General features: G+C 50.0%; 1 protein-coding gene across 9 annotated transcripts in view; it reads left to right on the top strand.

The window, feature by feature from the left end:
- Window positions 1-27,764, top strand: part of Atp2b3 (ATPase plasma membrane Ca2+ transporting 3) — a 72,284-nt gene that overhangs the window by 8,917 nt on the left and 35,603 nt on the right. For 5 of the 9 annotated variants that reach the window (XM_057760020.1, XM_057760012.1, XM_057760017.1 and 2 more), the window contains exons 2-11: window positions 11,759-12,092; window positions 17,038-17,235; window positions 17,334-17,591; window positions 18,068-18,193; window positions 18,833-18,958; window positions 21,808-21,849; window positions 23,652-23,816; window positions 24,443-24,657; window positions 25,312-25,554; window positions 26,646-26,887. In XM_057760020.1, coding sequence (XP_057616003.1) covers window positions 11,885-12,092; window positions 17,038-17,235; window positions 17,334-17,591; window positions 18,068-18,193; window positions 18,833-18,958; window positions 21,808-21,849; window positions 23,652-23,816; window positions 24,443-24,657; window positions 25,312-25,554; window positions 26,646-26,887 — 1,823 coding nt within the window. In that variant the 5' untranslated portion in view covers window positions 11,759-11,884. Of the gene's footprint in view, window positions 1-2,310; window positions 2,423-11,758; window positions 12,093-17,037; window positions 17,236-17,333; window positions 17,592-18,067; window positions 18,194-18,832; window positions 18,959-21,807; window positions 21,850-23,651; window positions 23,817-24,442; window positions 24,658-25,311; window positions 25,555-26,645; window positions 26,888-27,764 lie in introns of all 9 variants that reach the window. The other 4 variants (XM_057760014.1, XM_057760016.1, XM_057760018.1 and 1 more) reach the window with 2 other exon arrangements.

Below are 27,764 nucleotides of genomic sequence, written 5' to 3'. Positions count from 1 at the left end.
TCACAGACAACAGCCCTCTGTGCAATCAGGAAGGGAGTCTAGTTGCCGGAAGCAGAGCAGGAAGTAAGAGAGAGCGAGGAGGGAAGTGCCCGCTTTTTTAAAGGGAGAGAGACCACGCCCCAATGGGCTGGTATCTCTGCGGCTATTGACTGGAGGAGCGGAAGGACCTCCCGCAACAAGGCATGGTCAGAACTCTTGGGCCCCTGTGTTTCCTGCTGCCCTTCCAAAGAGGAAGCAGAACCATAGCATCATTGGAGTCATCTTAGGGGACAAGTGGAAGAAACTCTGTGTCTACCTCCCAGAGAGAAGAAGCCTTTTGCAGCCTCACTACCTATCAGTGCTTCAAGCTCTCAGCGTCATAGAGCATCTACTCATGAGCATCTACAGGGAAACTTAGAGGAGGGCCTGGCTTGGGCCCCTGATGGCCTCCGTAGCCTGCTGAGGAGTGCACTTGGATTCCTGACTTAGTGCTCATGTGCCCTAATGTAAAGGGACCTCTTCAGGACCCATTCCCTCCCAGGCCACCCCACAGACACTGCATGACTTTGGCCGTGCAAAGCTCAGTGTATGTGATCCTGGTGGCAGCCAGGCCCTGGGTGACCTTCAGGTCCTGCTGTCACAGCCAGTTGGGATTGTTAAGGATGTTGGAGGTGTACCTAACAGCCTTTTAGGTGACCCTCCCCCTGCTGCAGTTTCTGAGGTATACTTTCTCAGGACCACCATGGGTCACTGGCCTTTTCTTCCTTTGTCACTGTATTTGCCAATAGGCAGAAGTTGGGACAACTCAGCTGAGGCTGAGTCAAAGAGGTGGCAGCGACTGTTGCTTCCCATCTCTAGTGTTTTCTGTCCCCAGTATCCTTGACCTCTTCTCTCTAAGAATAGCATGGTCACGGATGTTTCAAAAGAAAGAAAGGTAGTTTGGAGACCCCTGTGGCCTCAGAATTCCACGCAGTGACAAGCCCATTTCTTTACAACTCCTTTTCCACATGGGCTTGGTCCTCTGGCTGAGAAAGCTAAGTAACAAAAGGGTCCCAAAGAGACTACTTTATGAGCATTTGGAACCCCTAACCTCCAGCTCCTGACCTTGACCCCAGTGAATTCCTCCTACCCTTGCCTCTGCCTGTTGGCCCAAGGACTTTAACCTGCTTCCAGAAACAACCCTCCTGACACACACATGAGGCTTGTGTCCCCAAGAGGGCGCCTGCATATCCTGGGAGTCTTCTTATCTAGTCCCTGCCTGTCCTGGCCTGTAGCCCCAATGGCTTCCAGCTGTCTATAATTTCCTTAATTACCTGTTTAGGCCTTGGTTATTTCCGGTTGTTAGGCTGACTCTGGGGCTGGACTGGAACCACAGTAGCCAGCAGAGCTGGGAGACTTGAGTGTCCCTCCTTCCAGCAGGGGTTTTCTGGATATGATGGACTGGAGGATTAGAACCTGCTGCCTCCTCGGCAGGAGGCTTTCACAGAGGCTAAGCCATGGTGACTTTGGGTCTCCTTGCCCCTCTAGAGAGCACAGGCTTGCCCAGCTGTCTGTGCTTCAGGGCAGGAGGAAAGTGGGGGCCTGCGTGTGGCAGACGCGTGCGGGGGCGGGGCGCGGGCCTGGCTTGGCTCCTGCTGCAATGCAGCTCTCTGCCCGCACAGCTCGCTGTAATTGGATAATTAGTGTCATTATGCTTCCTGCCCATAGGCTTCTCCAGCTCCTGCTCTCTCTCTCTCTCCTTTTTCAGCTTCTGCCTTCTCTGGCAGAAAACAAATGACTGTCCCCTTTCTCCATGTAGAGTCATGACCCCAGTAACTATACTGCATGGCCCCAGCCAAAAGGGAGTTTCTAACTTTCCTTTGTACTCAGGGCCATGCAGCACTGTAAGAACCACTTGTGTGAGCATGTTGACTCATCCCACAAAAAATATTCTAGGGACCCCAGAGCAATGTGGGATCCAAGCAGACCTAGGGATGGCCTCTGGCTTCAGCAGTGGAGCCTGGTCCTGACCCTTGAACTCTGGGGTCTGGCTGATGTCAGCTTCGGAATAGGCAGAGATGGAAGGTGTGGGAAATACATGTGAAGAAAAACTAACAGACTAAACAATGAGCTTTGCCTTGCTTTATTTTCCCTGGCCTAATGGTCAGGAGGAAGCCTCCAGAGCAATGGATCAAGCCCCCCGAAGGGTATGCACTGGGGGCATACCAACTCAGCAAGGAAAAATTAAGTCCTGTTTTCAACTAGGCTGTGTGACTGCAGCCAGTGCTTGAGCTTCACAAGGACACTGCCTATCCAGCCACTTTATTAACTCTTTGAATTGGTTCTAATCAGGTGTCCATTGCTTTTTTGGATGTTCTGAGCAGAAGAGCGATACAGAATCCTCTGAAGACAAATTACTCAAGTTTACATCAGCCTCCACTCCTTGTTGGTAATATGACCCCAAGTAAGCACCTCAATCTCTATTCCTTAGATGCCTCTATTCCACAATAGGCATCTCCATCTCTTAACATAGAGCCTCATTGTGCAGGGCAATCATAATCATTTCCACAATGTCTTGGCTTGCATGTAACAGGACTGACCTTTTGTCTCTCTGCGTTGACTAGAACATCTAGGACAGTGTCAAATAACACAGGTAAGAGGGAGTCAGACTACAGATGCTCACGTGCTACACAGGGATACCATGAAAGTGGAAAGCTTGGAAAGGCTCCTAATTCCCCACATCTAGGCCTGAATTGGGCACATAGTGAAGGTGGGGGCTCTAGTTCTTCCCTCTGCATTTCCAATATCTTCAGGTTATGGGGTTACCCTCTTTAGTGAAGATCAGGAATAATAGCAGCTGTGTGAGCAAAGAAGTCCATTCCTGACTGCACACTTGTGTCCGCTGTGATGGCTTCTTAGTCTATAAGGATGTGGGCTCCTATATGATACACATAGATCCATGTGCAAGATGACACAAGATAACTGTTACCGTCTGATCCTCACACCAGCATTTTAGCTAACAGGCAGAAGAGGAGCAGGGGAGAGTATGTCCCTTCTCTTTTATACCTCAACTTGAACTTTGAAGTTGTCCCTGTCACTTCTGTTTACATCCAATTAGCCAAAGTATAGTTACATGGTCATATGTAGCTGAAAGGGAGTCAAAAATACAGCCACTGAATTGGACATCAAGACATATAGCTAGCAAAATATTATACAATCTCTTTCAGAACATTCTGGGGGTTCGTTAGCACTTCCCAAAGCTGTTTTGGCATAAGGAGTTGAACTCAGGGCTCATGGTGGCTAAGAGCTCTACTATGGAGCTGTGTCCCCAGATGTCTTAGTTAGGGTTTCTATTGCTGTGAAGAGACACCATGACCACAGAAACTCTTAGAAAAGAAAACATTTAATTGGGGTGGCTTACAGTTTCAGATAGTTAGTCCATTATCATCATGGTGGGGAGCATGGCAGTGTACAGGCTGGTGTGGTGCTGGAGAAGGAGCTCAGAGTTCTACTCTTGAGACAAAGGCAACATGAAGTGAACTGAGACACTGGGCGTGGGTTGAGCATATATGAGACCTCAAAGCCCATCTGCACAGTGACATAGTTCCCCCCAAAAGGCCATACCTACTCCAACAACACCACACCTCCTAATAGTGCCACTCCCTTCGGAAACCATTTTCAAACCACCACACCAGTCCTTCTTTTATTATTTTTGTTTTGAGACAAAGTCCCATTAAGTTATCCAGACTGACCTTGAATTTATTATAAAGCCCAGTCAGATCTTGAACTTTCAGTCCTCCCATTTCAGTCCACTACGTACCTGGAATTACAGGCCTTGACCAACAGGACCTGCTTCCAAAGTCCTATTTTGTATAAAGAATTCACCCATCTTGAGGCCAGATTTTTTCCCCCAAGTGATTAGATCGTCCCTTCTGAGGATGGACTGGGCTTGATGCTCTCCAGGCAGCTCTGCCAGTAGCTTCAAGAATGGGACTACATGCCTGCTCCAACCGTTTCCAAGCAGGAGAGAAATTTGCACCATGACAGTGAAAGACCACTTGTTTAGAATGCTTGGACCAGGGGGTCTGCCCCTAGCACCACAAGACAGAAACAAAAGTGGTCCAAGTAGGTGGGCAATAATGGTAGTGGCAGGCAGCAAGTCGCAGGGATGAGGACATAGAAGCTATAAGATATGAGCAGGGCATATGAGGAAGGGGCTCCTTAGGTTGACATTTTCCTGAGAGGAGTCTCCATACAAGCTCATTTCCATGTGAGTAGAATGGACCACTGATTTGACCTGCCTAGGAGGTGAGACAGTATGACTTAGGATACCACAGGAAACCGCTCAGGCCACCTTGGACACAAATGAGAAACGTGATTGGTTGAACTTACTTCCTTTTGGCATTATGGAACACACACACACACACCATGAAACAGGACATCACCATTAGAGCCAAAAGACTTGAAATATGCCCCACATCCTCACTGCTGGACCACCATCAGCACCATCAATCTCCAGATCTTGCTCATTATCTCGAGCTTCAGCTCAGCCCCACTAAACACCAGCTCCTCATCCTCTTCCCCAGTCCTCAGCACCCATCATCCTATTGACTACTGCCTGTCTCTGTAAGGCTAGTGACTCTCAGGACCTCCCAGAACTGAAGCCAGACAGTCTCTGTCCTTTTACGTCAACCACATTAGCATGGCATGCGTGGGAATTCCCTGCCTTTTAAAGGTTGATTGATGTTCCATTATGTGCAAATGGAGGGACACATAGTCTGTTTGTTCAGTCATCCATCTATGGACATTGGGCTGCTTTCACCTTTTGGCTATAATGAGTAATGTTTTTGCAAACATGGTTATACAAGTCTTCATGCTGCTGTAATATGATGGTGAATTTTTTCAGAAACTGCCATGGTGTATTGCATGGTGGTTGCCATATCTATCATTCTGTCCCGAGGCCTCTTTTCACTGGAGAGCTTGGGGCCCTCGCAGAACCTCTGAAAGCAGACAAATATGTAGTCACAAACTTGGCTGGTCATGGGATGCTCTTGAGGGGTGTTAGATTGGGTGGAGGTCCCAAATCTCCCTTTTGGATGGAGTAAGCAGTTCTCCAGGAAGGGAGGTCCATTCACTGCTTGCCTGGGCTGCCCTTAGTGAGACTAAAGTGACTGACCATCAGTTTGATACTGACCTACCCACAAGCAAGGGTAAAATTAAGCAATGTCTGGATCCCTACCAACCCCATGATTCTGGATGTGGGCTTTTCTGGGATCCATACACCTTAACTGGATCCTCAACAGGGACTTCCACTTTTCCTGTGTACATTGGTCTTTCTGCAGAATGAGCAGGGTCTCTATGACTATGCTGGCAGTCACCAGTCATCCTCCAGGTGGCCTTGGAAGACTTGCCTGCAAAGGCAGGACTTGAGGCAGGTGGATGAGTGAGCAGGGAGGGAGTACCATGGTGACAGTTGACCCTCTTCTGTTATTATTGTTTTTGCCCAAAGCTGTTCTGGGCTTAGAGCTATTCTGCATCGGTGGCAGCAATAGCAGAGTATGTACAGATTGTACCAGGAATAGGGGGAGGACGAAATGGAGTATGGGGGTGTGGCTGTCCCTTTAAATCTGTTTTCTCGGTTTTATTTCCTTCTCTTTTCCCATCCTCCTCTCTCTACAAGCAAAAGTGGTGGGACTGTGAGGATTCAGGAGCTGCAATGATAGTGTCTCTGAAATATTAATGAGGCTGTTCTCTGCCTGGCTTTTCCCCTCCCCCTCTCTGGCTGTATGCATGCCTTGTCCTTGGGTGGTCACCAAGGTGCATCAAGCAGAGGGGCGGAGCAGAAGTGGCCAAGAAGACAAGAGCCCTGTGCTGAGAGGGAAGTTGTGGAAAATCAAGGGTTAAAGCACCACCCCAGGGCCCCAAGCCAAGCCTATATCTGCCCCATCATGTTAGAGTGGACAGCCAGCTGCCCTGCAAACTCCTCCCAGACCTTCTCCCCACCTGCTCCCTTAGCTGGGCCCCAGGCCCCACCCAGTGTGCAAGTGTGGCTGGGATGTCTGACTATAAGGCAGGGTTTAGGCCTCTGTTCCTGCTTCTGGATCTGTTCTCTCCACCACATGGGCAGGCTGGTGTCTTCCAGGTACCTGGAGATAGAGACAGACCAGGGCCTATTATTTCAAGGAAGCCCGAGTGAGTCACACTGCTGAGTCCTAACCTGGTGAGTCCATAGGGAGATACTAGTGGGTGGTGAGGGGCCCAAGGTAGAAGCACATGCCACATCAGCCCAGGCTTCTGCCTGCTGCCCGTCCAGGATGGACTGTTGCCTTAGGTCCTGGACCTGGCTCTAGCACCAGGACATTGGCAAGTCCAGGAGCCATACACTTGGATTTGTGCAAGGAGACTGTTCTTATCTCTCAGGGCCCAGAAAGTAGGAAACAACTTGGGACTGGGAATTTTTGGCGTAAAACTAGTGCTGGTATCCAGCTGCATCTACCCCAGGAACAATGGCAGCACTTGGTGGCCAGATAGCCCACCACTAGTATGGGTCCTGTGTCCCCACAGACTTGGCTAGTGCTGAGTGAGGGCAGCCTTTGACTGTTTCTAACTTGACAGTGTAGTGGATTTTGATGCATGGTTTTTTTTTTTTTTTTTTAGTTCTGACACGGGAAATGGCAATGGGCTTTGCTCTCTTTTCCTAGACCTTCTGAACATGAGGCAAAGCAGCTCCACAGAGCAAGTCAACCCAAAGGGTTCCCTCTGAGCCTGCTAGGGAAGCTTCTCAGGGCAGTAACAAGGTGTCCTAACATGGGCAGCTGAGACTCACCTCCGGCCATCAAACAAGTGTTTGATACCTGAGGTCTCTGATTCCACCTGAGCCCTAATTCCCCCTGTGTTAAACGGGTATTGTGCACAATGAGTTGCAGCAAGCCTTGGTGGATATTGTAGGTACTGTTACTGCATGGACATTGGCAACTCAAAGGTCAATGCTAAGAGTGGTGTCACCAGAGGAAGCCTAGAAGCAGAGGGTCCTTCCCTCAGGACTTGCACCGCTTCCTGAAGGGCAAGGGCTGTCTAGGGTCACAGGAAGCACACATATATTAAATTGAAGGAGCTGGCAGAGAATCCATTCAAGGTAGTGAGAGAGAGAGGAGAGAGGAAGGAAGGGAGAGAAAGAGGAGAGGGAGAGAGAGAGAGAGAACCAGAAAGGAAGAGCCTTGGTCTTCTGGTCAAGCAGATTTGAGTCACTAGAAGAGTAGGTGCTAGAGGGAAGAGACCAGAAGGAATCTGTGTGATGGTCACACAGTGAGCGTGAGCTAAACCAGGGAACCAATGCAGGTTTCTGCTCTCTCTACCCTATGATGTTGGCCAATTTCTGCCAGGATGGAGCAAATGCCAGAAGGTTCAAGGGCCCCTCTGAGGAGGTTCTCAATTCAATTAAGCCAATTAAGGTTGGAAAGATGAAAGAGCACAGAAATGGTACATTCCCTGCCCTTTTGATGCCTACAGGCCTCTCTCGGCAACCAGCCCAGGCCGGAAATTCTGTCAGGCCTACAGAACTGATAGGCCCAGTCATTTCTGTTCTTGGTCATTTCAGTGATGGTTGCTGTCCTTATTAAAACTGGAAGAGACCATCATCCATGTTTACAGACAAGCCAGGGATGAAGAGAACATATGGCTTCTGCTCTCTGCAGCAATCAAGAGTCACCCACAGGAGGCCTCCCCTTAACTGGTGCCTTCCATCTGAACTGTGGCCTGTTGAGTGAATGAAGATGAGGAAAATTTGAGTGCCCACTCCTATTGGCTTCATGCTGCCACCTTCCAGAGCTTCAAGCTCCTTCTCTGTGGACCAGGCGCCCACTTACTAATTCCTCCAACCCCATCGTCATCTGGGATAGACCACTCTGTGCACTTTGGCAACTCAGTGGTCAACAAAGTGTCTCAAAGAATTAAGGATGCAGGTAAAGGCAATTCTGTTTACGGCTGTGCCAGGCCTGGGAAGTAGGAATGGATCATGGGATCTTGGGTTCAGCAGCAATTACTTATGACTGGAAAACTAACTGGTAGGTACATTCTAGAGAACATTCCACAGTAACTATAACTAAAGGAAGCCATTGGATGTCAGCAGGTGGTGATGAGAGAGAAGGATGTATTGTTGAAGCTCAGAGATGGTCTCTGGTAGAGGAGTGATGGCCAGTGTAGGCTGGTGTGGGCCATGGGGAACACGCCAAAGGCAGAGGAAGAGCCAGAAGGTGCTTTGAAGGAATTTGGTCTTCTTGATTGGGGCTGGAGAATGAAAATGTGTGGCAGAACCAGTCATGGACTACAGGAAGAGTTTCCTAGAGTGGCGGTGCCCAAGCCAGGCAAAGGGGATTTTAGGGCAACATGGCCACTAGTTGCTAGCCTATAGGGAGATCTCTCTGCTGGCAGGCAGGGTGTTAGGGTTGCTTAGTGGGAGATGGGGGGACAGGAGCTAGACACAACTGGCAGTCAAGGTGTTGGGGGATACTGAGGTGGTAAGGGCAACTTGACCCCAGGACAGTCACACAGGAGCAGGGGTGCCATGAGCTCCAGAAGTCCCTCTGGCTACAGGGAGGTACCATGGCTCGACCTCTCTACCCAGGACCCTTACTATGAGACACCAAAGGTCCAGCCATCTTCAGGGATGACAGAATTCCAAAATTAGGAGTAATTCTATGCCGCAGATCAGGGACAGGGAGGAAGGGGTGGCAAAAATGCTTCAGTTACATTAGGGGAGCCCTGGCCTCCTTCAGGACTCCTAGATCTGGACCTAACGATCCTGTAGTTGTGACCTACAGATACATGCTCTGTAGAGCATGCAGACATCTCAGCGTTCACTTCACACCCCAGGCCTAAGAGCACCCTTATTTCCAGGTGGGCAAAATGACTGAAAAGATTAATGGACTTTCAAAGAGTAAAATCCTTCATCTGGCTTCCCTTTCCCAAAGAGTCCCTGTGGAGTCCTTAGGCAACTCAGCTGGGGACTTGCAGGTTCTCAGCTGGAGCCCTGAGGCTTCAAGCATGGGGTGAGTGAATACAGTACTGAGCCCTTGCCTGAGGCGAGTACTGGCCACCCCTCCACAAGGACTGAAAGAGCCTGAGGGCCAATGAGGACCCTTCTGTGATTTCACTTGCCAGTACTGGGTCCTGTTGATCAGGCCTTTCCTCCAGCTTTGTCTGACTAGGGCCTAAGAAGCTGACTCATGGGGGGGGTGTTGTGCTGACTAAAGACAGTGTCTACCCTGACAAACTAGACCCATTCATCTTCTCCAGCAGCCAGCAGACTGGGGGTGGCGGAAGTAGTAGAGGACAGAATGCAAACCTGACAGGTACATCCAATTGCTTTTGCACTGGGACTCTGGGGAGCAGTAGAACTCTGGTCAGAGACAGGAGGGAGGAGGAACACCCTCCTGTAGTCAGCACACCATCCTGAGCCAAGGCCACCTGGGGTAGGGGTTGGGGAAGGCAGACATCAGTGGGAAGATAACAAGCCTACCTTGAGGCTGCAGTTTCAATTTCCTCTAACTCTGTCATTTCCCTTAACGAAACCTTGACTTCTTGCACTGACAATTGAGCGATACTTGTCACCCCCCTCCTAGGTGGTTGGCATGGCAAAGTCACAGAGCGCCAGTGGAAGGAGCACACTCTGCCCAGCTTCCTGTGTGCCCACTGCTTGCCCCTGTCATCCCGAGTCACTGCTTCAGGCTGCTGCTGCTCAACCAAGCAGAAGGGCCATGTCCCTGTCCCTCTCCCGGCCTTGCTTAGCTGTTTCTCCTTTCAGTCTTTTTTTTCTCTTTGTCTTTCCTAGAGGCCTTCCCTAAAACCCCAGCCGGAACTTTAGTTTAGATTTGTCAATCTCTAACACAAAAAGTCAGTGCCTGCCATGTAATAGATTAATAGATACCAAATATATATATATATATATATATATATATATATATATATATATATATATGATATATATGATAACCAACTGGAAAAACTAGTGGGAGAGGTGCAGAGGATTGAGAGAAGATGGGGAAGTCATCTTGCATTTGCCGTTTTCATCCCATATCTTCCAGAAGTGAAAGCTGATCCATGTAGAAAGTGATAGAACAGTTACTATTCGGATGCCCAAATTGTGAAATGGTGACCAATTAGGACAAACATTTTCTAAGTGCCCCTCAGACCTTGTGAATAGGCACATACACTTTTTCTTGAGAACCAAAGTCTCCATATTTGGAGCATTATAAGAATGCTTCGTTGCCCACCACCCCCATGCTTGTGCTCTTCTTCTATTTGTGACATTCTCAGTTCATGGCACCCGACAGGGCTCAAAGGTTGTAACCCACTGGACCCTCCTGACAGTGAGGGCCATGGACTTAACCACCTCTATTTTAGCTGCATGACAGCCTTTTTGCCTTTCTTCTAGGCTCTGGGTTATTTTTTGCCCTGGGTGCTTCTAGATCAGAAACCTAGATGAATATCTGAGCTCTGATTTTTGAGAGGATTGTTCTGAGCCAGGATTTTTTTGCCCAAGGTGAGAGGTTTAGTCCAGCCAAGCATGTTGCCAGGACGGTTGTTTACTGATGCAAAGACCAAAGCCCTGTGCTCTGAGAATAATTCAGTTCTAGGGGAACCAAGATGGCAAGTTTGGCACGTGGCCCTGCAGGAGGAGGGCAGGTCCAATAGGGCCTAGTCAGACCCCAGGAAGGCTGCTACAGGGGCAGCCGTTTCTTGGTAAGGTAAGGAGCACTGGTGTGGAGGATAGGGAGATAAGAGCCTCAGGAAGCCCTGCAGAAAGGGAAAGTGCTATGACCTGCTGGGAGTCTGGATGGCTTTGTTTGTTTTGTTTTTTGGGTTTTTTCTTTTTTTCATTTTGAGACAGGGTTTCTCTGTGTAACAGCTCTGGCTGTCCTGAAACTTGCTGTGTAGACCAGGCTGGCCTCGAACTCATAGAGATCCACCTGCCTCTGGCTCCCAAGTGGCTAAGAGTAAAGGTGTGCTCCAACACACCCAGCCGGATGTTTTCAGAAAGGCAAACCTTAGCTCCTTTATTGGGGTGTGGTAGCAATACACTAGGGAGCAGAGTGTCAGCAGAGTCACTAGTGACCTGTGGTTGCTTTGAACTTTCTCCTGTGTGCCCTGTCCTGGTCACCTCCACTTTTATTCCTCTTGTCCTTACTCTCTTTTACCTATCAATTTCTCTTTACCTCCTTCCCTCCCTCACCCCTTTTTCTGCCCTCCACTGGGCCTCCTCTCCGCCTCCTATCCCCAGGAACCCCGAGGGTTGTGAAAACACCCTGCTCACTCAACCTTGACAAGGAGTGCAGCTGCTCCTTTCCATGGCTCAGTTTATCCCCTGGAGCCCTGGACAACCCAAGCCTGAGCCATTGAGGACTTCTGGGGACTTAGATCATGGCAGTAGCACTGGGCAAGTGGCACTAGGCAAGAAGTAGGCGGGAGGGTCAAGCAAGAAGTGGTGATAGGCCCTGATCGCTTGTGCATATGAAGCAAGAGTAGCTACCAATGACCCCAAATTGCCTTACTTCAAGTAGGTTTCCAAATGGTTTAGAGAGGCAGTGAGAGCTGGCTGGTGCTGGTGGCAGAAGGACCCCACTACTTTCCCACCTAACAAACCCTCTAGCTCTGGATGCTCACGATAGGCAGGACAATGGGGGCTGGTCTAGAGGGTCAATCTAGCATTTGTGAGTCACAGAGTACACTGAATGAAGATGGGGAGAAACGTCCATTTTGTCTGAACCAGTCCCTTGACCTCTTCTTGTCTCATTCTCCTCAGGTGTTCACATTTAGCCTCTTTCCCACCACCACCTTGCCTCACCTCAGCACTGGGATCTTAGGTGGCCACCTGTCCCTTACTGCGACTGAGTCAAAGCTGCACCTGTGAGAAGGCCTGCCAGACAGGATGGGGGACATGGCAAACAGTTCCATCGAGTTCCACCCCAAACCCCAGCAGCAGCGGGAAATGCCCCATGTGGGTGGCTTTGGGTGCACACTAGCAGAACTACGCAACCTCATGGAACTCCGAGGTGCCGAGGCACTGCAGAAGATTCAGGAAGCCTACGGAGATGTCAGTGGGCTATGCAGGAGGCTGAAGACCTCGCCTACTGAGGGTAAGTTCATCGGGTTTGGGGAGGGAAAGGGTTATCCTAGGAACTCGGGGTCTGCCTTACACCTGGAAGACAGTTGGAGCGCTGTACTGCTGCTCTGACTGCCTTGAATGGCTCGAGTTGACCTTGGAGGAAAGCCAGCCCCTGACTGTTGCCTTCTGCTCAGTCACTTTGTCTTGAATGGAAGGTGCCTTGTGCAGGGGTACTAAATTCTGAGGGTGTGGGTTGAGCCTCCTCCCACCCCACAAGAAAAAAGAGAAGGAAGGGCAGATGAGAACCGTGAAAAGTGGAGGGTTCAAATGGAAACCCTGGATTCTTTTCAAGAAACAGCAGTGTCAACTGTCTCCTACCGAAGAAGGAGGAAGCCATGGCCTCTGTTAGGGGGAGAGCAACCGAGAAGACACATGAAACTGACCTTTGGTCATAAGCGCATATGAGCGTAGATGAGCACACACGTACATAGTGACAGCAGCCGCTGGCTGTCCCAGTGAGGTGCAAGTCTGAGGCACTGCCAGGACCACACCGGTGGGCTTCCGGAGAAGAAACATGGTGAGAGTCCTCTAGAGTATCTAGAGTGGATACTCTGTGACTGTCCTCTTAGGTTTTCAACTCCCTGATGCCTGGGTCTGCTGTGAGACTAGGGTCACCAAAGAGCCAAATCTAGCCCCAGATTTCAAGAGTTGGAACCCTTTCTGGTTCATCTGACACTGGCCTGGCAGGATTGAAGGAGCTTTCCCAACCTGATGCCAGGCCTGCTTCCCAGACACTGCTAATTGATTTTATCAGTCACCCATCTCAGTGGTGGCGTTTTGACCCACCCAGTCCTGCAAGTCCTAGCCACCACCTGGGTTCTTCCGACTCCCTGGCTCCTCTGTCCCTCCCATTACCAGGCCTTGCCCATTCTTGTTTCTAAATCAGTCCTTTGGTTGCAACACTCATGCTCATCACCTCAAGCCTCCTTGTTCTGCCCTTGCCCCCATTTGGAGCCGCTAGGACACACACCAGATGCTCTTACTCTAGCCTTGCCCTAGGTGGATTGAAGAAAGCATCATGTATCCATAGGAAGTGGTGTATGGACCCAAGGAAGTATTAGAGATGGGAGAAGGCGTGCCCAAGGGCCAGGTTAAGAACTTCAGGCAAGGTGGCCTCCCTGGGCCATCTGGATCTTCCTTAAAACTGTAGAGTTGCAGAGCTGCTCCATCCATGGATAACCTATTCAGCCTGCCCACCACACACACATACTCCAGCCTGAAGCACTGTTCTGCCAGGACAGATGGCTGGGCTTCATGCCAAAGGCTCTCTTTCCGTCCTCCTCCTTGCCCACCCACCCCCTTGAGGACTGGGGGCCTCTGAGAAGGCTGGGGTAGAGGGTCATTTAGCTACAAGGGCTCTGGCCTCTCCCAGATCAAAGGAAGCAGATGGGCTTTGGCTGGCAGCTCTTCCCTCTGCCTGTCAGGCCTTGTTAAATATTTAAAATGTCAAGGCCCCTGGGAACCTGCCCGATTCTGCCACAGAGCTCCAAGGCTTGTCTGATGCCTATAAATGTGGTGGGCATGTAGAAGAGCAGGTGCCCAGGTGGGTGGCTCAGTCCCTGACAGGCCTCTGAGACCCTATGTCCCCATGGCAGCCCAGGGACCAGCCCTTCCCCCTAGCTCCTAGGGCCCAGCTGTCTGGGGCCAGGAGCAGGTGATTCTCACTCCCCCATTTCCTCAGCGCAGCAAGCCTGGAGCAGGCAGGCTCCTCAGCAGGCCTTCTTAATGGAAGGGGCAGACTTAACTGTACTTCCGGCCCCATGCCAATCCTCTGGGGCCCAGAGGGGTTTGACAGAGGAAAAGCGGGCCAGGTAGGTATGTGGCATGTTGGTGGAGGGGACTTTGGCAGTTATTACCTCTGCAGAGATTCAGAAGGATTCTAGAATCCATCCTGGAAAAGGGTCTGCCTGCTGATCAGGATCCTCCTGGTAGGCTAGTTAGGGGGCTCTGCACCCTGCCCCTGTCTTATCTGCTCTCCACTGACAGTCAAAAGAAGGAGGGGGCAGATGAGCTGAGAGCCAACACAATGTGGTTCTAATCCAATTCTGATAGCATCTGGCCTCTGCTCTGGGCAAACAGCCCATCTGTGTCCATGCCAACCGCCCAGCCTCTGTCCCCATGTCTTAGGCCTGCTAGGTGGGCACATGTTTGAAACCAGAAGGACCACAGCTGCCTTCTCCACCACACCCATAAGCAATGGTACCATGGCAGTTGTGACAGCTGTTGGGACCCCCAACCCTACAGAAAGGCCAAGGCTCAATCTGAAGGCAAGTGCTAGTCTTGGGCAGAGGAGGGAGGGGAATTGCTGCAGTAGCAAGGGCAATCCAAGGACAAGGACAAGGCAGAGGAGGGAAGGAGGGAGATTCTGTGGGAAAGGGACTAAGGGCCTCATTGGCTTTGGGAACAGTCTGGACATGTGAAGCACAACAATCAGGAAGCAGAGTCACATGGTGCCATGGGTCTCAGGCTTTCTAGAAGCTAAAATGGATCACTTCCCCTCTCTGGGGGCTCCAGGCCAAGGGCAGTGTAGACCCTAAGTGTCTAGGAGCTTAGAGTTCTGGTGCATCCCTTGTAATGTTGCGTCTTTCATAGCTCCTGCAGTTGAAGGTGAAAAGGCTCAATCTGGGGAAAAGACTGAGGTCTCCCAGATACCCTACTGGGAAAGCTGTGGTGGGGGTAGGGAGCAAGCTGAGGAGGCCCAGCCTTTCTTCCTAACACCTTACTAGGAAAGCTGTGGGACTTCAGAAAGAGGACTTTGGCCCTAGTAGAAATCTGAGATGCCAGCCCAGCCCAGGCTCAATGAGGGCAGGGAGAGAAAGGCAGGGACAGCTGCAGCCCTTCTGGGTGGGAAGGACACTGTGGCTGGATGCTATGGACGTGCCAAGGCTGTGCTGCTTGCAACTTTTGCTCTTGTCAGTCCTTCCATTTCATTCAAGCTCCGCCCTGCTCCTCTGAGAAGGCCCATTGTCAGCGCTTCCTTATTGATGAGCGATCTGGGGCTCAGTCTTATTGCTTTCCTAAACTCCACCTGCTGTGCATGCTCCATGGACCAGAAGGCTCTTTTGATCACCACTCAGCTCCTTCAGCAGGTGGTAGAAGCCATGTCAATGACTCTGGTGGGAACTTCAACCTACCGCCCATATACCAGGTGTCAGTGTAGAGCTGGTCCCTTTGGGGTGTAGCGCTGGAGTCCTGGGTGAACCTAAGGAGGGGCTGGATCAGTCTGCAGAGAAGATTGCCAGCTAAGGGTAAGGCTGTGGCAATTTCTCACTTGTCTGAGATCTACATGGAGGTTACCTCCAGGGTCCTGGAGCCATGAGTTAAGGCCTTCTCTGCCCCTGGACCCTACAGTGATTGAAGTGTCTCATGTTAGGCCTGAGAGGAGCTTTGCTTTTCTTCCCTTTCCTCCCCTTTCCTCTCCTTTCCTCTCCTGTTCTCTGCATGAGCCAGTGACAGTCCCCTTAGTCTCAGCCATCCCCATCTCCAATCCCAAGAAGGTGTTGGGTATATGGGAGCCACGTGCCTGGGCACTTCCCGGGCACTGTGGGCACCAGACCTTGGGTCATCCTCTCTTCAACTCTGTGTCATGGTATCTCGGCCCTGTGGAACTGTTGTCCTTTCCTGGTGCTGGTCCTTTCAAACTCCAGCCACCTCTGGAGCTGGTAAATGGAGTCCCTCCTCCCCCACTGCAGAACAGGCTCCCTGCATGACCTAGAGGATCAGTTCCCCATAGCAACAGCTAGCTATGAGAAGCCATAAACCTCTGCCTTCGTTTCTTCCTGCAAGCCCCATACTTCCACCTTGAAGGACTTCCGAGCCTCCCTTTCATAAGACCTTATGTAGATCTCTGGAACTAAGAACTTGCTCTCACACTCATTCTCTCTGAGACTTCCCTGGGAAACTTCTAGAAAGTAGGCCTCTATCCATGTCCAGAAGACATTGTTCTATCTTCTTCAACAGCTATGCTCCTGGATACACCCATGTCCCTGGTTCCCCTGTGCCTTGCCCCCTTTGCAGATCAGGCTGGGTAGCCCTGCATGTCTTTGGAAAAGGTAGGCCATAGGGTAGGGTGGCCAAGGTCCAAAGGCTGCCTCACTTTCAAGGTGTCAGAGTCTCAAACACAGTCCCATCTTTCATACCTGTGTGGGGCCTAGTGACCAGCACTCTCAAGGAGACATGGAGTCTAAGTGTTAGGAGACAGATAACTTTGTCCGATCCCTCTAGAGAGGGCCCTGGCCAATTCTTTGGCACTTGGGTGAAACTGGGCTAATATTACCTGGATCCCCTTAATTGGTAACCTCCCCACAAATCCACTGAAGCCACTTAGATATTGATTCACCTCTCTACCCACCCTCAATCCAAGGAGCCCTGGGGTGCTCTATTCTGCTCCTATCTCAGCTACCCTTGGCCACATAGCATCCTCCTGGGTCCTTGCTGTCCTTTCCTTTGTTGGGTGTTAGCGCTTCCCTGCAAGCATCCCTCAAAGATAACTTTGACACGGAAGTGACAGCAGACATGAAAGGTGCAGAGTGTAGGCTAGTGTTTCAGCAATTGAGACATCTACAGGCCTAAGACCTCCTTCCCTAGACCTGCTGTCTTATAAGTGCATCAGGATATGCATAGCCTCTTTTCCTGGGTTACCATCTCTTCCTCAGGCTGGGTACTCACTATGAGGGCTGTGCTTGGTCCCCTATGCTTAGTCCTGTGCCTGCAGAAAGGCTTGTAGCACTTGGCCTGTACCACTCTGCATTCTCTAAGCATCCACTCCGGAGTTCCAGAGAGGCAAGCTTTAGCTAGAGAGCCACAAGGGGCACTCTTGCTGTAGCAGCAGCTTAGTCAAAGATGCTTATGGTAGTAAAGGCTAGCCTGTGCCATCTTCTTCTGTTCTTCTGTCATTTTCCCGGCACACTGTGTAGGCCTGGCAGACAACACCAATGACTTAGAGAAACGCAGGCAGATCTATGGGCAGAACTTCATCCCTCCCAAGCAGCCCAAGACCTTCCTGCAGTTGGTATGGGAAGCCCTGCAGGATGTGACTCTCATCATCCTGGAGGTGGCTGCCATCGTCTCCCTGGGCCTCTCCTTCTATGCACCACCTGGAGAGGAAAGTGAAGGTAAGGGGCGAGGCTCTGGGCTAGAAAGGGGGGGGTCCCAGCACTTGGTTTCCATGACTTTACCTCTCCTTCATGTTCTCCTCCATCCTTGGTCACAGCCTGTGGGAATGTATCTGGTGGGGCAGAGGACGAGGGAGAGGCTGAGGCTGGCTGGATCGAAGGGGCTGCCATCCTACTCTCTGTCATCTGTGTGGTGCTGGTCACGGCCTTCAATGACTGGAGTAAGGAAAAGCAGTTCCGAGGTCTTCAGAGCCGTATTGAGCAAGAGCAGAAGTTTACTGTCATCAGAAATGGACAGCTCCTCCAGGTCCCTGTGGCAGCACTGGTGGTGGGGGACATTGCCCAGGTCAAATACGGTAAGTGTGCCCATCTTCTTCTACCCTGCCAAGAAAGCCTGAATGCCATTTCTGAGAAGGGTGAGCCAGAGGAACCTCCCCAGCTTAGACTGTCTCCCCAGTAGTCTGTATGTTTCCCCCTACAGGGGCCTGGGATTGGAGCATGCAGGGTGTGATTAGGGGCAGAAAAGAAATTTGAGATACAACAGTACCCACAGGAAGCAAGCTGGCCTCAGCCTCTGCAGAGGTATTCTTCTACTACTATAGGATACAAGTGTTGTCCCTGTTCTTTGAGAGCTGGACAACATGATTAGATGTGGATGATCCCACACACACACACACACACACACACACACACAAAAGAGGAGGCAGAAAGAAGAGAGACCCCCAGGCCTCTCCCAGATGATAGGACCTCCCCTGGGAAAGGCAGGAAGAGGAAAGGGTAGGGAGGTTCTATGGATCCATAGCCTTCGGTTCTGGCCTGGGCTGGCTTATAGGAGACCTTCTGCCTGCCGACGGTGTGCTAATCCAAGGCAATGACCTCAAGATCGATGAGAGCTCCCTGACCGGCGAGTCGGACCATGTGCGCAAGTCGGCAGACAAAGACCCTATGCTGCTCTCAGGTAAGGGTTACCTTCTCAGACAGCCCAGGTAAGGTTGCTTGGAAACCTGGCCCCAGCATCCCCAGGCAAGCCATCCTGGTGGACTTGCCTTAACTAGGATCTCCCTGAATAGCTCTTCTGAGAATTCTACCCACTGCCATGCCAGAGCAGGTCACTGGAGGCCTGGTGGTATGTATGGCTCCAGCCACAGGACAAAGAAATGAGACTCCACTGTTCAAGAGGGCCTTTGATATCATGAATGGAACATCCTAAGAGGAGGGCTTTCTGGAGTCAATGGTGTGCTCCATCTACATATAGACTCTGAAGATGACCCCATATATGTTTTGTTCCTTTTCTAGAAGGTTCTCATTCAGCACACTTTTATCTTAATGGGAAATGTAATATGAAACTGAATAGAAAAACCAGAGGTCCCCTGATGGGCCCCGTAATGGCTCAGACTGTGCTTCTGACAAAGACCCTCCAGTCTGTGGTACTTTGGCTCATTCCCACTACAGCAAGCCTATAAACAGGCTGCAGTCTAGATGAAGGGGTCAACAGCTGCAAGAGAAGTACCTGCCTCAGGGAAACCCTAAGAGCCAGCCTATGGGTGCTAAGTGTGTCCTACCAGGTTGTCTTAGTTCCTCTATGTTTCTGTGCCAGGCACTCATGTCATGGAAGGTTCTGGAAGAATGGTGGTAACAGCTGTTGGCGTGAATTCCCAGACAGGCATCATCTTTACATTGCTTGGAGCTGGTGGAGAGGAGGAGGAGAAGAAAGACAAGAAAGGTAAGGCAGCCATGATTCCAATGTCCAGAGATGATGAGACAGCTTCCTTCTATGTTAATGTCCTTGCTTCTTCATCTGCCTGCTGGCCAGTCCTGGCTCCAGGGAGATGGGTGGGAAGCCACCACCTTCTTCTAATTCTTCTTGAGGATCCTTCTGGTATTTTTCCTAAGAGTCAGCAGGTCAATAATCCTTGTGTAGGGAGCAGCTTTCCTTAGATGGCTATTCTATGATAGCTTTGGTACATCTGTCCCTGGGGTAAAGTGTGCTCACAGAAATGTGACCTCTTATCTCAACTTTGAAAGATACTGCTGGGATCTTCAAGCTCACCCTCAAAGTACTCAACTTCCATAGGGAAGATTCGGGGGTGCTCACAAAATCCAAAGTGGAAGTCTTCCGAGCAGATAGGGATAGGTCTCAAAATGACAGCCAGGGCCAGGGGATGCTGGATGGGGTGGGCAAGGTAGGCTCTTTAGCAAGTGGCAGCCCTGTCTCTGAGGATAGCAATGGATAGAAACAGAAGATTTTAGAGAGTCCAGCTTCCTTATGACCCTGGGATCCCTGGCCGAAAGCTACTATACCGCCCCTTCCAGCCATGGCACTCAAAACCATGGAGTTACAGAACTTCCCCTTGCCAGGCCCTGCTCCTCTCTGACTCGGGCACACACCCGAGCTCTGGTGAGCAGTTTGCCCTTGGTTCTTTTCCACAGCCCCAGGTGACTATGGAGCAGACACTTCCAGATGCATGCCCGCCTGTCTTAGAGGACCTGGAGCCACAGACTATACAGGGACAGACCAGCTTGAGAAAGGACAAGTTAATAGTCCTGGCCTTAGGCTACTTCTTGAGGTCCCCTGTCCCTGGCAGCCTGGAGACATGACTGTCAGGGCTACAATCACTGAGAAGTTCCTATTATCCTTATTCCCTGGCAGCCTGGTCCTGTGCCTCCCTGTATGGGCACCTCCCTGATGTTGACAGGCCAGGTCTTCTGCCACCTGCACCAAGTCCCCAATCTCCACTGAGCCCCTCCCAGTGTTATCCCACAACTTTAATGTGTGCTCCAGGAATACACAGACAAATGATAGGTTAGTTTGAGTCCCCAGGCATGATGACCTTACCTAGTGTCCTCTTGGTTCTGTTAGGTTGACAGGACACACCTTCCACATAAATCCCTTTAGGAAATCCACTCCCTCCCCTTGAAGCCAATGGTCTCTCCCTTGAGCTGCTATCACCTGCACTTTCCTGGTGTCCCTGGTGGCTCCTTTCCAAGCTCCTAGCCTCCTGTTCTATCTCTTAGATAGTCTTCACAGCTTGGGCCTAGGCCACGCCCTCCTCATTGAACTTGATCTTCTTCATCCAGACCCTCCAAGACAAGCTGCATGTACTTCTCCAACACTGCTTGGCTGTGATACTTAGGGAACTGGAGTGGGCCAGCTTCCTGGAGAAGTACCCCAAGGGGCTCTGAGGAATAGCATCTATCTTGGCCAGTGCCCTCATCTTCTACTGTCTCACTTACTCCTGTGGTTCTGTCAACCCACTGGGCATGCTCTGAAGCTGTTCCCTATCAACCTGCCACCCTTACATTCTATTGCTGTCTCTTCTCATGACTCCTATATGCTCTTTTCTTCCTGAGTCCCTCCCTCCCCTCCTGTGCTCTGTTTTACTCCAGGTTACCTCTTCTAGTCATGTTCACTTTGCTTCCTAGCACCAGTATTGGGAAGTTCACAACCCCCTGCAACTCCAGCTCCAGAGGCCCCAAATGTCCTTTCCTGACCTCCATTGTCATGGACACACACACAAATAAAAGAGACATAGGCACATGCATGCACTCACACATGCATGAACACACACACACAAACAAACAAATAAAAGAAGTCTCTTTCACCTCTAAACTACCCCTAACCCACACAGGGGCCCTGGGCAAAGAGGGTCCAATTTATGATCTGCTTATGGTTGGAGATGTCTCTCATTCTTGGGACCCCAGATTGTGGTTCCATTGCCTACAAGCTACCCGATACTCTGTCTTTTGATTCCCCAGTGACATGAGCTACTGGGTAGAAACTGATCCTGTGCTGGCAGATTCCTCCCTAAATGGGGACCAGTGAAGATGTGGCTCCCAGATAAACTCCTCTAAGTGCCACCTGAGCTGTGCAACCCTCAGAAAGAGTGGCTGGCACTTATGGGCTGTACCCAACCTGAGGCTTCAGACAGAGCCACCTGGAGTCTAGTATTTGCACCTTCTCCCTAGTGCTACTGGGTACTCACCACTTAGACCTCCTTTGCACAGTGGCTCTGGACCTACAGTTTGGATGTGCCCACCAGGGCCCTAAAACAGACAGAACCCTGTCCCTTTAAAGGACACACATCTAGTAGTGGCCTCAGAGAAGAGTACAGGGGTTGGGTTGGTTCAGGGCTTGGGAGTTACCTCCTGTTGGGTCTGAAAGATCAGATATCTAAGGGAAGTGGGCCTTCCAGAAACTGTCAACAGCTACTTCACCTGACCCAGAAACCACCCAGGACTGGCTTTAGAGACTCACTGTGGAGCAGAGGTCAAGGCCCAGTGGGAAACACTGGGTAGGAGCTTGGCCCAGGAAGCCCAGAGTATATGCAGTTAACATGTTCTGGGAGGTACTGACAGCTTGCTCCTGGAAAGTATAGGACATCAAGAAAGCCCATCCATAGGCAAGGTCATGGCTAGCAGCAATCAGGCCTTTCCTTTCCCTCCTCTACCCCATGGAGCTTCAAACTGCTGTATGTGCCCAAGTTCTTCCTACTCTCCTGTGCTTCTGTGTATGTCATGACCACATGGGTGTTCTCAAGTCTCTCCGTGTCTGTCATTCCTCTTCCATTGTAGGCAAGCAGCAGGATGGGGCGATGGACAGTAGCCAAACCAGAGGTAACGTGCGTGCATGGCTCAGGGCTGCTGAGGAGCTTGTGGGGAGGAGGGAGAGAGAGGGGAATGGGGAGGGACCACCTACTGCCAAGGAAGAAGCAGCACCTAAAGACAGGTGAGTGGGCCCCAAAGTCCCATCCTGGCTTGGCAGTGAAGGGGACACTCTTGGAGGATGCTCCAGTTTCTACCAGACACTGCTTCCATGAAGCCTAGATGAGCCACCTGGAAAACGACTGGTCAGTGCCAAGGCCACCAGCATGGCTTGAACTTGTCCATGTATGAGAATTCCCCATGGACACCTGAGACCACTTTGGCCAGATAAGGAAACGGAGGCATAGAGAGGGTGACTTGTCACAATCCCTAGGTGACAGCCCTATGAGTTTCCCAGGTAAGAGGAGTTAGTCAAAGCCCGGAAGATAACTGAGATTGCTAGGGCTTTGCGGACTAGGAGGCATCTGGCTCTGGCCCTTGCTTGGTGGGATAACAGAAGGTAGGGACTCAAGGCTAGAGTGACCCAGCTAGACAGGGTCTGGCATGTCCTGAAGGCTGCTAGGAGGAAAGAGCTATGGTAAGTAGTCTCGAACTGCCAGGTGAGGTGAAGGGATGCAGAATAAGAGGAAGACAAACTGAAGCCGGGTGGTGGCGGTGCACACCTAAAATCCAGCACTTGAGAGGCTGAGACAGGTAGATCTCTGTGAGTTTAAAGCCAGCCTGGTCTACAAAGTGAGTTCCAAGACAGGCTCCAAAGCTACAAAGAAACTTTGTCTCAAAAAAAGAAAAATAAAACAAAAAAGTGTAGAGTTGTGCTATGATAGCCATGGTCACCTTTAGCTGGGTGGCGGTGGCGCACACCTTTAATCCCAACACTCGGGAGACAGAGGTAGGCAGATCTCTGCTCTACAGAGCTAGTTCCAGGACAGCCAGAACTGCTACACAGAGAAACTCTGTCTAGAAAAAAGAAGGAAGGAAGGAAGGAAGGAAGGAAGGAAGGAAGGAAGGAAGGAAGGAAGGAAGGAAGGAAGGAAGGAAGGAGACAAAGACAAAGACAAAAACAAAATGGGGGACACCCCTACAACTGCTAGGTCAGACAGCCCCTTCCTTAGGAAGAGTGGAGGAAGCAGGTGGAGTGGACATGGTTATTTTTGGCAATGTAGCTGGAGAGTCCCGAGCCCAAGGACTGTGTAAAACTTGACAAAGAGAGAGAGATGAGGAATCCATGTCACCACCACAAAGGCAGAAAGAATGAAAACTAAGGTGGAGTGGAGCCACATGATCTAAGAGGGAGGTAGGGAAATATCAGTAGGAACAGAACAGGCTTGCCCACAGAGGAGGCAAGCTGGGCAGGGTTGTCTAGGCTAAGAGGAGCATACACTAGGGCCCCTTAGTGATCTTGAGGGGAAAGTAGAAGTGGCTTGGATATCTGTGGGCAAATGAGTCAGATTTTGGTTCCAGAACATTCCTTGGACCAACCACAGGACTTCTTTCAGGTATTGAGCTTTGGGACATTACTGGACTGACCACCTTGTCTGTCACAAGTTCCTTATGCTAGTGTGTCTGTCCACCCTTCCCATAAAAGAATCATCTCTCTGTCCCACCTAGGACAATGCTGCAACTGCCTGCCTACCTCAGGAGGGCCTGGGTTTAGGATGCAACAGAAGCCTACAGATTCCCTTTGCAAAACTTGAAGTTAAAAGTGCTCCATTGAATCCCATATGATGAGACATGTCTTTCCTTGTGATAACCCTCTATAGCCCCTTTACCCTTGATAGGCCCTAACTTCAGCCAAGGGTTTCCTCTATGTACAGCTAAGAAGCAGGATGGGGCTGTTGCCATGGAAATGCAGCCCCTGAAGAGTGCTGAGGGTGGGGAAATGGAGGAGCGAGAAAAGAAGAAAGCCAACGTACCCAAGAAGGAGAAGTCAGTTCTGCAAGGAAAGCTCACGAAACTCGCTGTGCAGATTGGGAAAGCAGGTATGTTCAAGCCAGAGATGGCATGCCAGGAACCTGGGGGACACTGGGCTCCTGGAAGGAGTATGACTTCCAGATGCTGTGAGTGCAAAGGACAGAATATTGTCCTGGCCCTAGGAAAGCTCGCGTACAGAGAAATGGATAGTATTCCAGAAGAATGTCATATACTGTTAGGCCAGAGGTGCAGGCCAGAGCCAACCATGACTGCCAAGGTCTGGCTTAGCACCCTCCACCCCAATAAGGCCTAAGCCACACACTCATGTATTACTTAGCAAATCCCCTGATTCAAGGTTTCTGGCCACATCATAATCAACAGGTAGCCAACTTCACCTGCTGGCCAGAGCCCCAAAATATGAGGATGGCTAGTACCTCACAGATGTACCTTTCATACCCTTAGCTTTCTGTTCTTTACCCCACACTGTCCTGGGGAAGTAGAGCAAAGGCTACCCTAGGACCTCTCATTTCATGGAGTCATCCTTCAAGCTGTTTATCCCAAAAGGTACCCCAAATCCATCAAGCCCTTACAACGACCCTGACTGGGCTCAGTCCAGCCATAGCTACCCTGCCCTCAACTTTTCTTCCTTCTCTCCTCTCACCTCTTGTGGCCCCTCTCCATCATGGCTGGACAGGGTTGGTGATGTCTGCCATCACTGTCATCATCCTGGTCCTCTACTTTGTGATTGAGACCTTCGTCGTGGATGGCCGGGTGTGGCTGGCAGAGTGCACACCTGTCTATGTGCAGTACTTTGTGAAGTTCTTCATTATCGGAGTCACTGTGCTGGTTGTGGCTGTCCCTGAGGGCCTGCCTCTTGCTGTCACTATCTCCTTGGCTTACTCTGTCAAGGTAATAATACTACTCCTTTCAACTAATTCCATCACACAGACCCCAAAACTAGAGTGGGATGTCATCAAAGCACCTTAGGTGTAGTGGGGACTAAATAAGGCTGGGGATGCTAAAGGAAGGAAGGGTACTGGCTGAGATGGACTTCGATAATACATCCTAACAGACAGTCCCACTGTGACCACCCATCCCTTGGACACAGTGAAGGGAGCTAGAAAAGAAGCTGATGTTGAGAGAGACCTGGGCTTGGGTCTGTAGACCACTGACAGGGAGATTCAGAGGAGTCAAGACAAAAAAGAACTAGTGCTGCTTGTAGAGACAGAGACAGAGAGGCAGAGCCTCAGAAAAGGCTTGGGGCCACTGGGAAGCAGTTGGAGAGTAAAGAAGAACCAGGGGAGTGTGGAGGAGCACAGATGTAGGGACGAGGGAGCTCTGGCAGAAAGCATCCAAGTCAGTCATGCAGAGAGTAGCTTCTTGGAAGCTCACTGTTCCCCATCTGATGGCAGCCCTTGCATCTTACTCTCTCAGTTTGATTACCACCCATCCCAGAGATGACCAAGGTCACCAAATGGACTGTTAGTATCATTTGCATTGCATTTATCCTTATAAATAAACAACTAAGTACCCCCCCACATACTCCATCTTTGCTCTTTACAGAAAATGATGAAGGACAACAACCTGGTACGCCACCTGGATGCCTGTGAGACCATGGGCAATGCCACAGCCATCTGTTCTGACAAGACAGGCACACTTACCACCAACCGCATGACCGTGGTCCAGTCCTACCTAGGAGACACCCACTACAAAGAGATTCCAGCTCCCAGTGCCCTGACCCCCAAGATCCTTGACCTTCTGGTTCATGCCATCTCCATCAACAGTGCCTACACCACCAAAATACTAGTAAGCAAGGCTAGGAGGGCAGATGAGAGAAGGGGGCAGGACTGGTGCACGGCATGAGCTTCTTGAAGAGACTCACTGGGCTTACTTATAAATCTTGGGGTGCTGAGAAAGTAACTAAGTGGTATTGCTAAAGAATCTGCCTAGTGTACAAGAAGTTTGCCCAAAATGGTTTGCCCCATCATACTATAAAAAGAAACACAGAACAGGGGAGAACAGATGGACTTTTTCATCAGGACCATTGGCTCCCCCAATAATGGCATGAAGATTCATTATTAATTATGAAAGCTCAGCTGATAGCTTAAGCCTGTTTCTAACTATCTCTTACAACTTAAATTAACCCATTTCTATTAATTTACTTTCTGACTCATGGCTTTATTACCACTTCTCTGTAGTGCACATCCTGCTTGTTCTGCATCCCTGGCATCTCTGCCTTCTTCTTCCCAGTATCCTCTCTGCCCAGAAATCCTGCCTAACTATTGGCCATTCAGTTTTCTTATTAAATCAATCAGAGTTACACATCTTTATAGTATACAAAAAGATTATTCCACAACAGAAATGCAAAAAACAAGGTTAAGGAGATATACCAGTCAGTAAATTGCTTGCCTTACAAGCATGAAGACTTGAATTCACTTACCAGAACCTATTAAAAAAAAAAAGCTAGGCAGAAGCCTGCTTGTACTTCCAGCACTAGGGAGGCAGAGACAGGCAGATATCAGGGTCTCCAGGTTAGTGACAGACTCCATCTCAACAAACCAAGAAAAACTACAGACTTTCAAGAGGAACCTTTAGGGTGCTGGTTGCCTTTGTCCCTGTCCTCCTGTCCTTGGCATTACAGAGTACTCTTGATACTGAGTGAGATAGGTTGTTCTAGAAGTCCTTTCAAAGCATGCTAAATGATGGAAAACCTACCTATAAAGGGCCACTTTGCAGTCAAGTCATGGCCTGTGTAGTCAACAAGGGTGGCCTTACTCTGTTCCGTGCCTCTGCCTCCTAGCTACATGATGATCAAAGCCAAATGGGAACCTTTGCTTTGGGGATGGAACAGAGGGTGCTCTGGGCCCTGATGCCAAGCTGACTGTCCTTTCTTACAGCCTCCAGAGAAGGAAGGCGCTCTCCCACGCCAAGTGGGCAACAAAACAGAGTGTGCTCTGTTGGGCTTCGTCCTGGACCTGAAACGAGACTTCCAACCTGTACGGGAGCAGATTCCAGAAGATAAGCTTTACAAAGTATACACCTTCAACTCTGTCCGCAAGTCCATGAGCACGGTTATCCGCATGCCTGATGGTGGCTTCCGCCTCTTCAGCAAGGGAGCCTCAGAGATCCTGCTCAAAAAGTGAGTGGGTAACAGGAAGGAGACAGGGGATGGGTGGCTGAAAGCTAAAAGGGTACAAAATTTCTTGTTTTATTCTTATGATAAATAGATCTAACACAATATTGACCATGTTAGCCACTTTAAAGTATATAGTTCAGTAGCATTAAGTATACTCCTAATGTTTGCAGTCATCACCTGTAGGCGGAGGCTGTTCATTTGTTCCCAGACACCCAGACCTGAAATAATCACAAAGAGACTATATTAATTGCAATACTGTTTGGCCAATGGCTTAAGTATATTTCTAGCTAGCTCTCACATCTTAAATTAACCTGTTTCTATTTTATATTTTACAACAAGGTTGAGGCCTACTGGTAAATTTCTGGCATCTGCATCCTTAGGTGACTACATGGCATCTCCTTGACTCCACCTACTTTCTATATCCCTGTTTGAATTTCTCACCTGGCTTTACTCTGTTAAGCCATTGGCTGAAAGCAGCTTTTTTATTAACCAATGGCAACAAAACACATTCACAGCATACAGATGGGAATCCTACATCATTATCACCACTATGGAACTCTAAAAGATCTCCATTACCCCCAAAAGAAACACTAGGCCCCATTAAGGAGATTTTCCTGCCCCCTCTCTACCTCTGAAAACTTCTGGCCTTGTGGTTTCACCTATCCCAGAGACTTCATAAAAGTGGAATTCTGTACTTTGTAGCTTTTGTGTCTAGCTTCTATCATAGTTCATAATGTCCTCAAAGTTCCTTTATCAGAACTCCACTCCCATTTGAAGGCTGAGCAACCTTCCATTGTATGGATGACTCCACATTTGGTTCAGCCATTCATCTATTGTCAGACAGCCAGATTCTCTCTACATTTGGGCTCTTGTCATTCAA

This window comes from Chionomys nivalis, chromosome X (genome assembly GCF_950005125.1).
Source record: "Chionomys nivalis chromosome X, mChiNiv1.1, whole genome shotgun sequence".
Taxonomy (NCBI): domain Eukaryota; kingdom Metazoa; phylum Chordata; class Mammalia; order Rodentia; family Cricetidae; genus Chionomys; species Chionomys nivalis.
The sequence above is the reverse complement of the archived record's forward strand: the minus strand, read 5'-3'. Positions and strand labels throughout refer to the sequence as shown.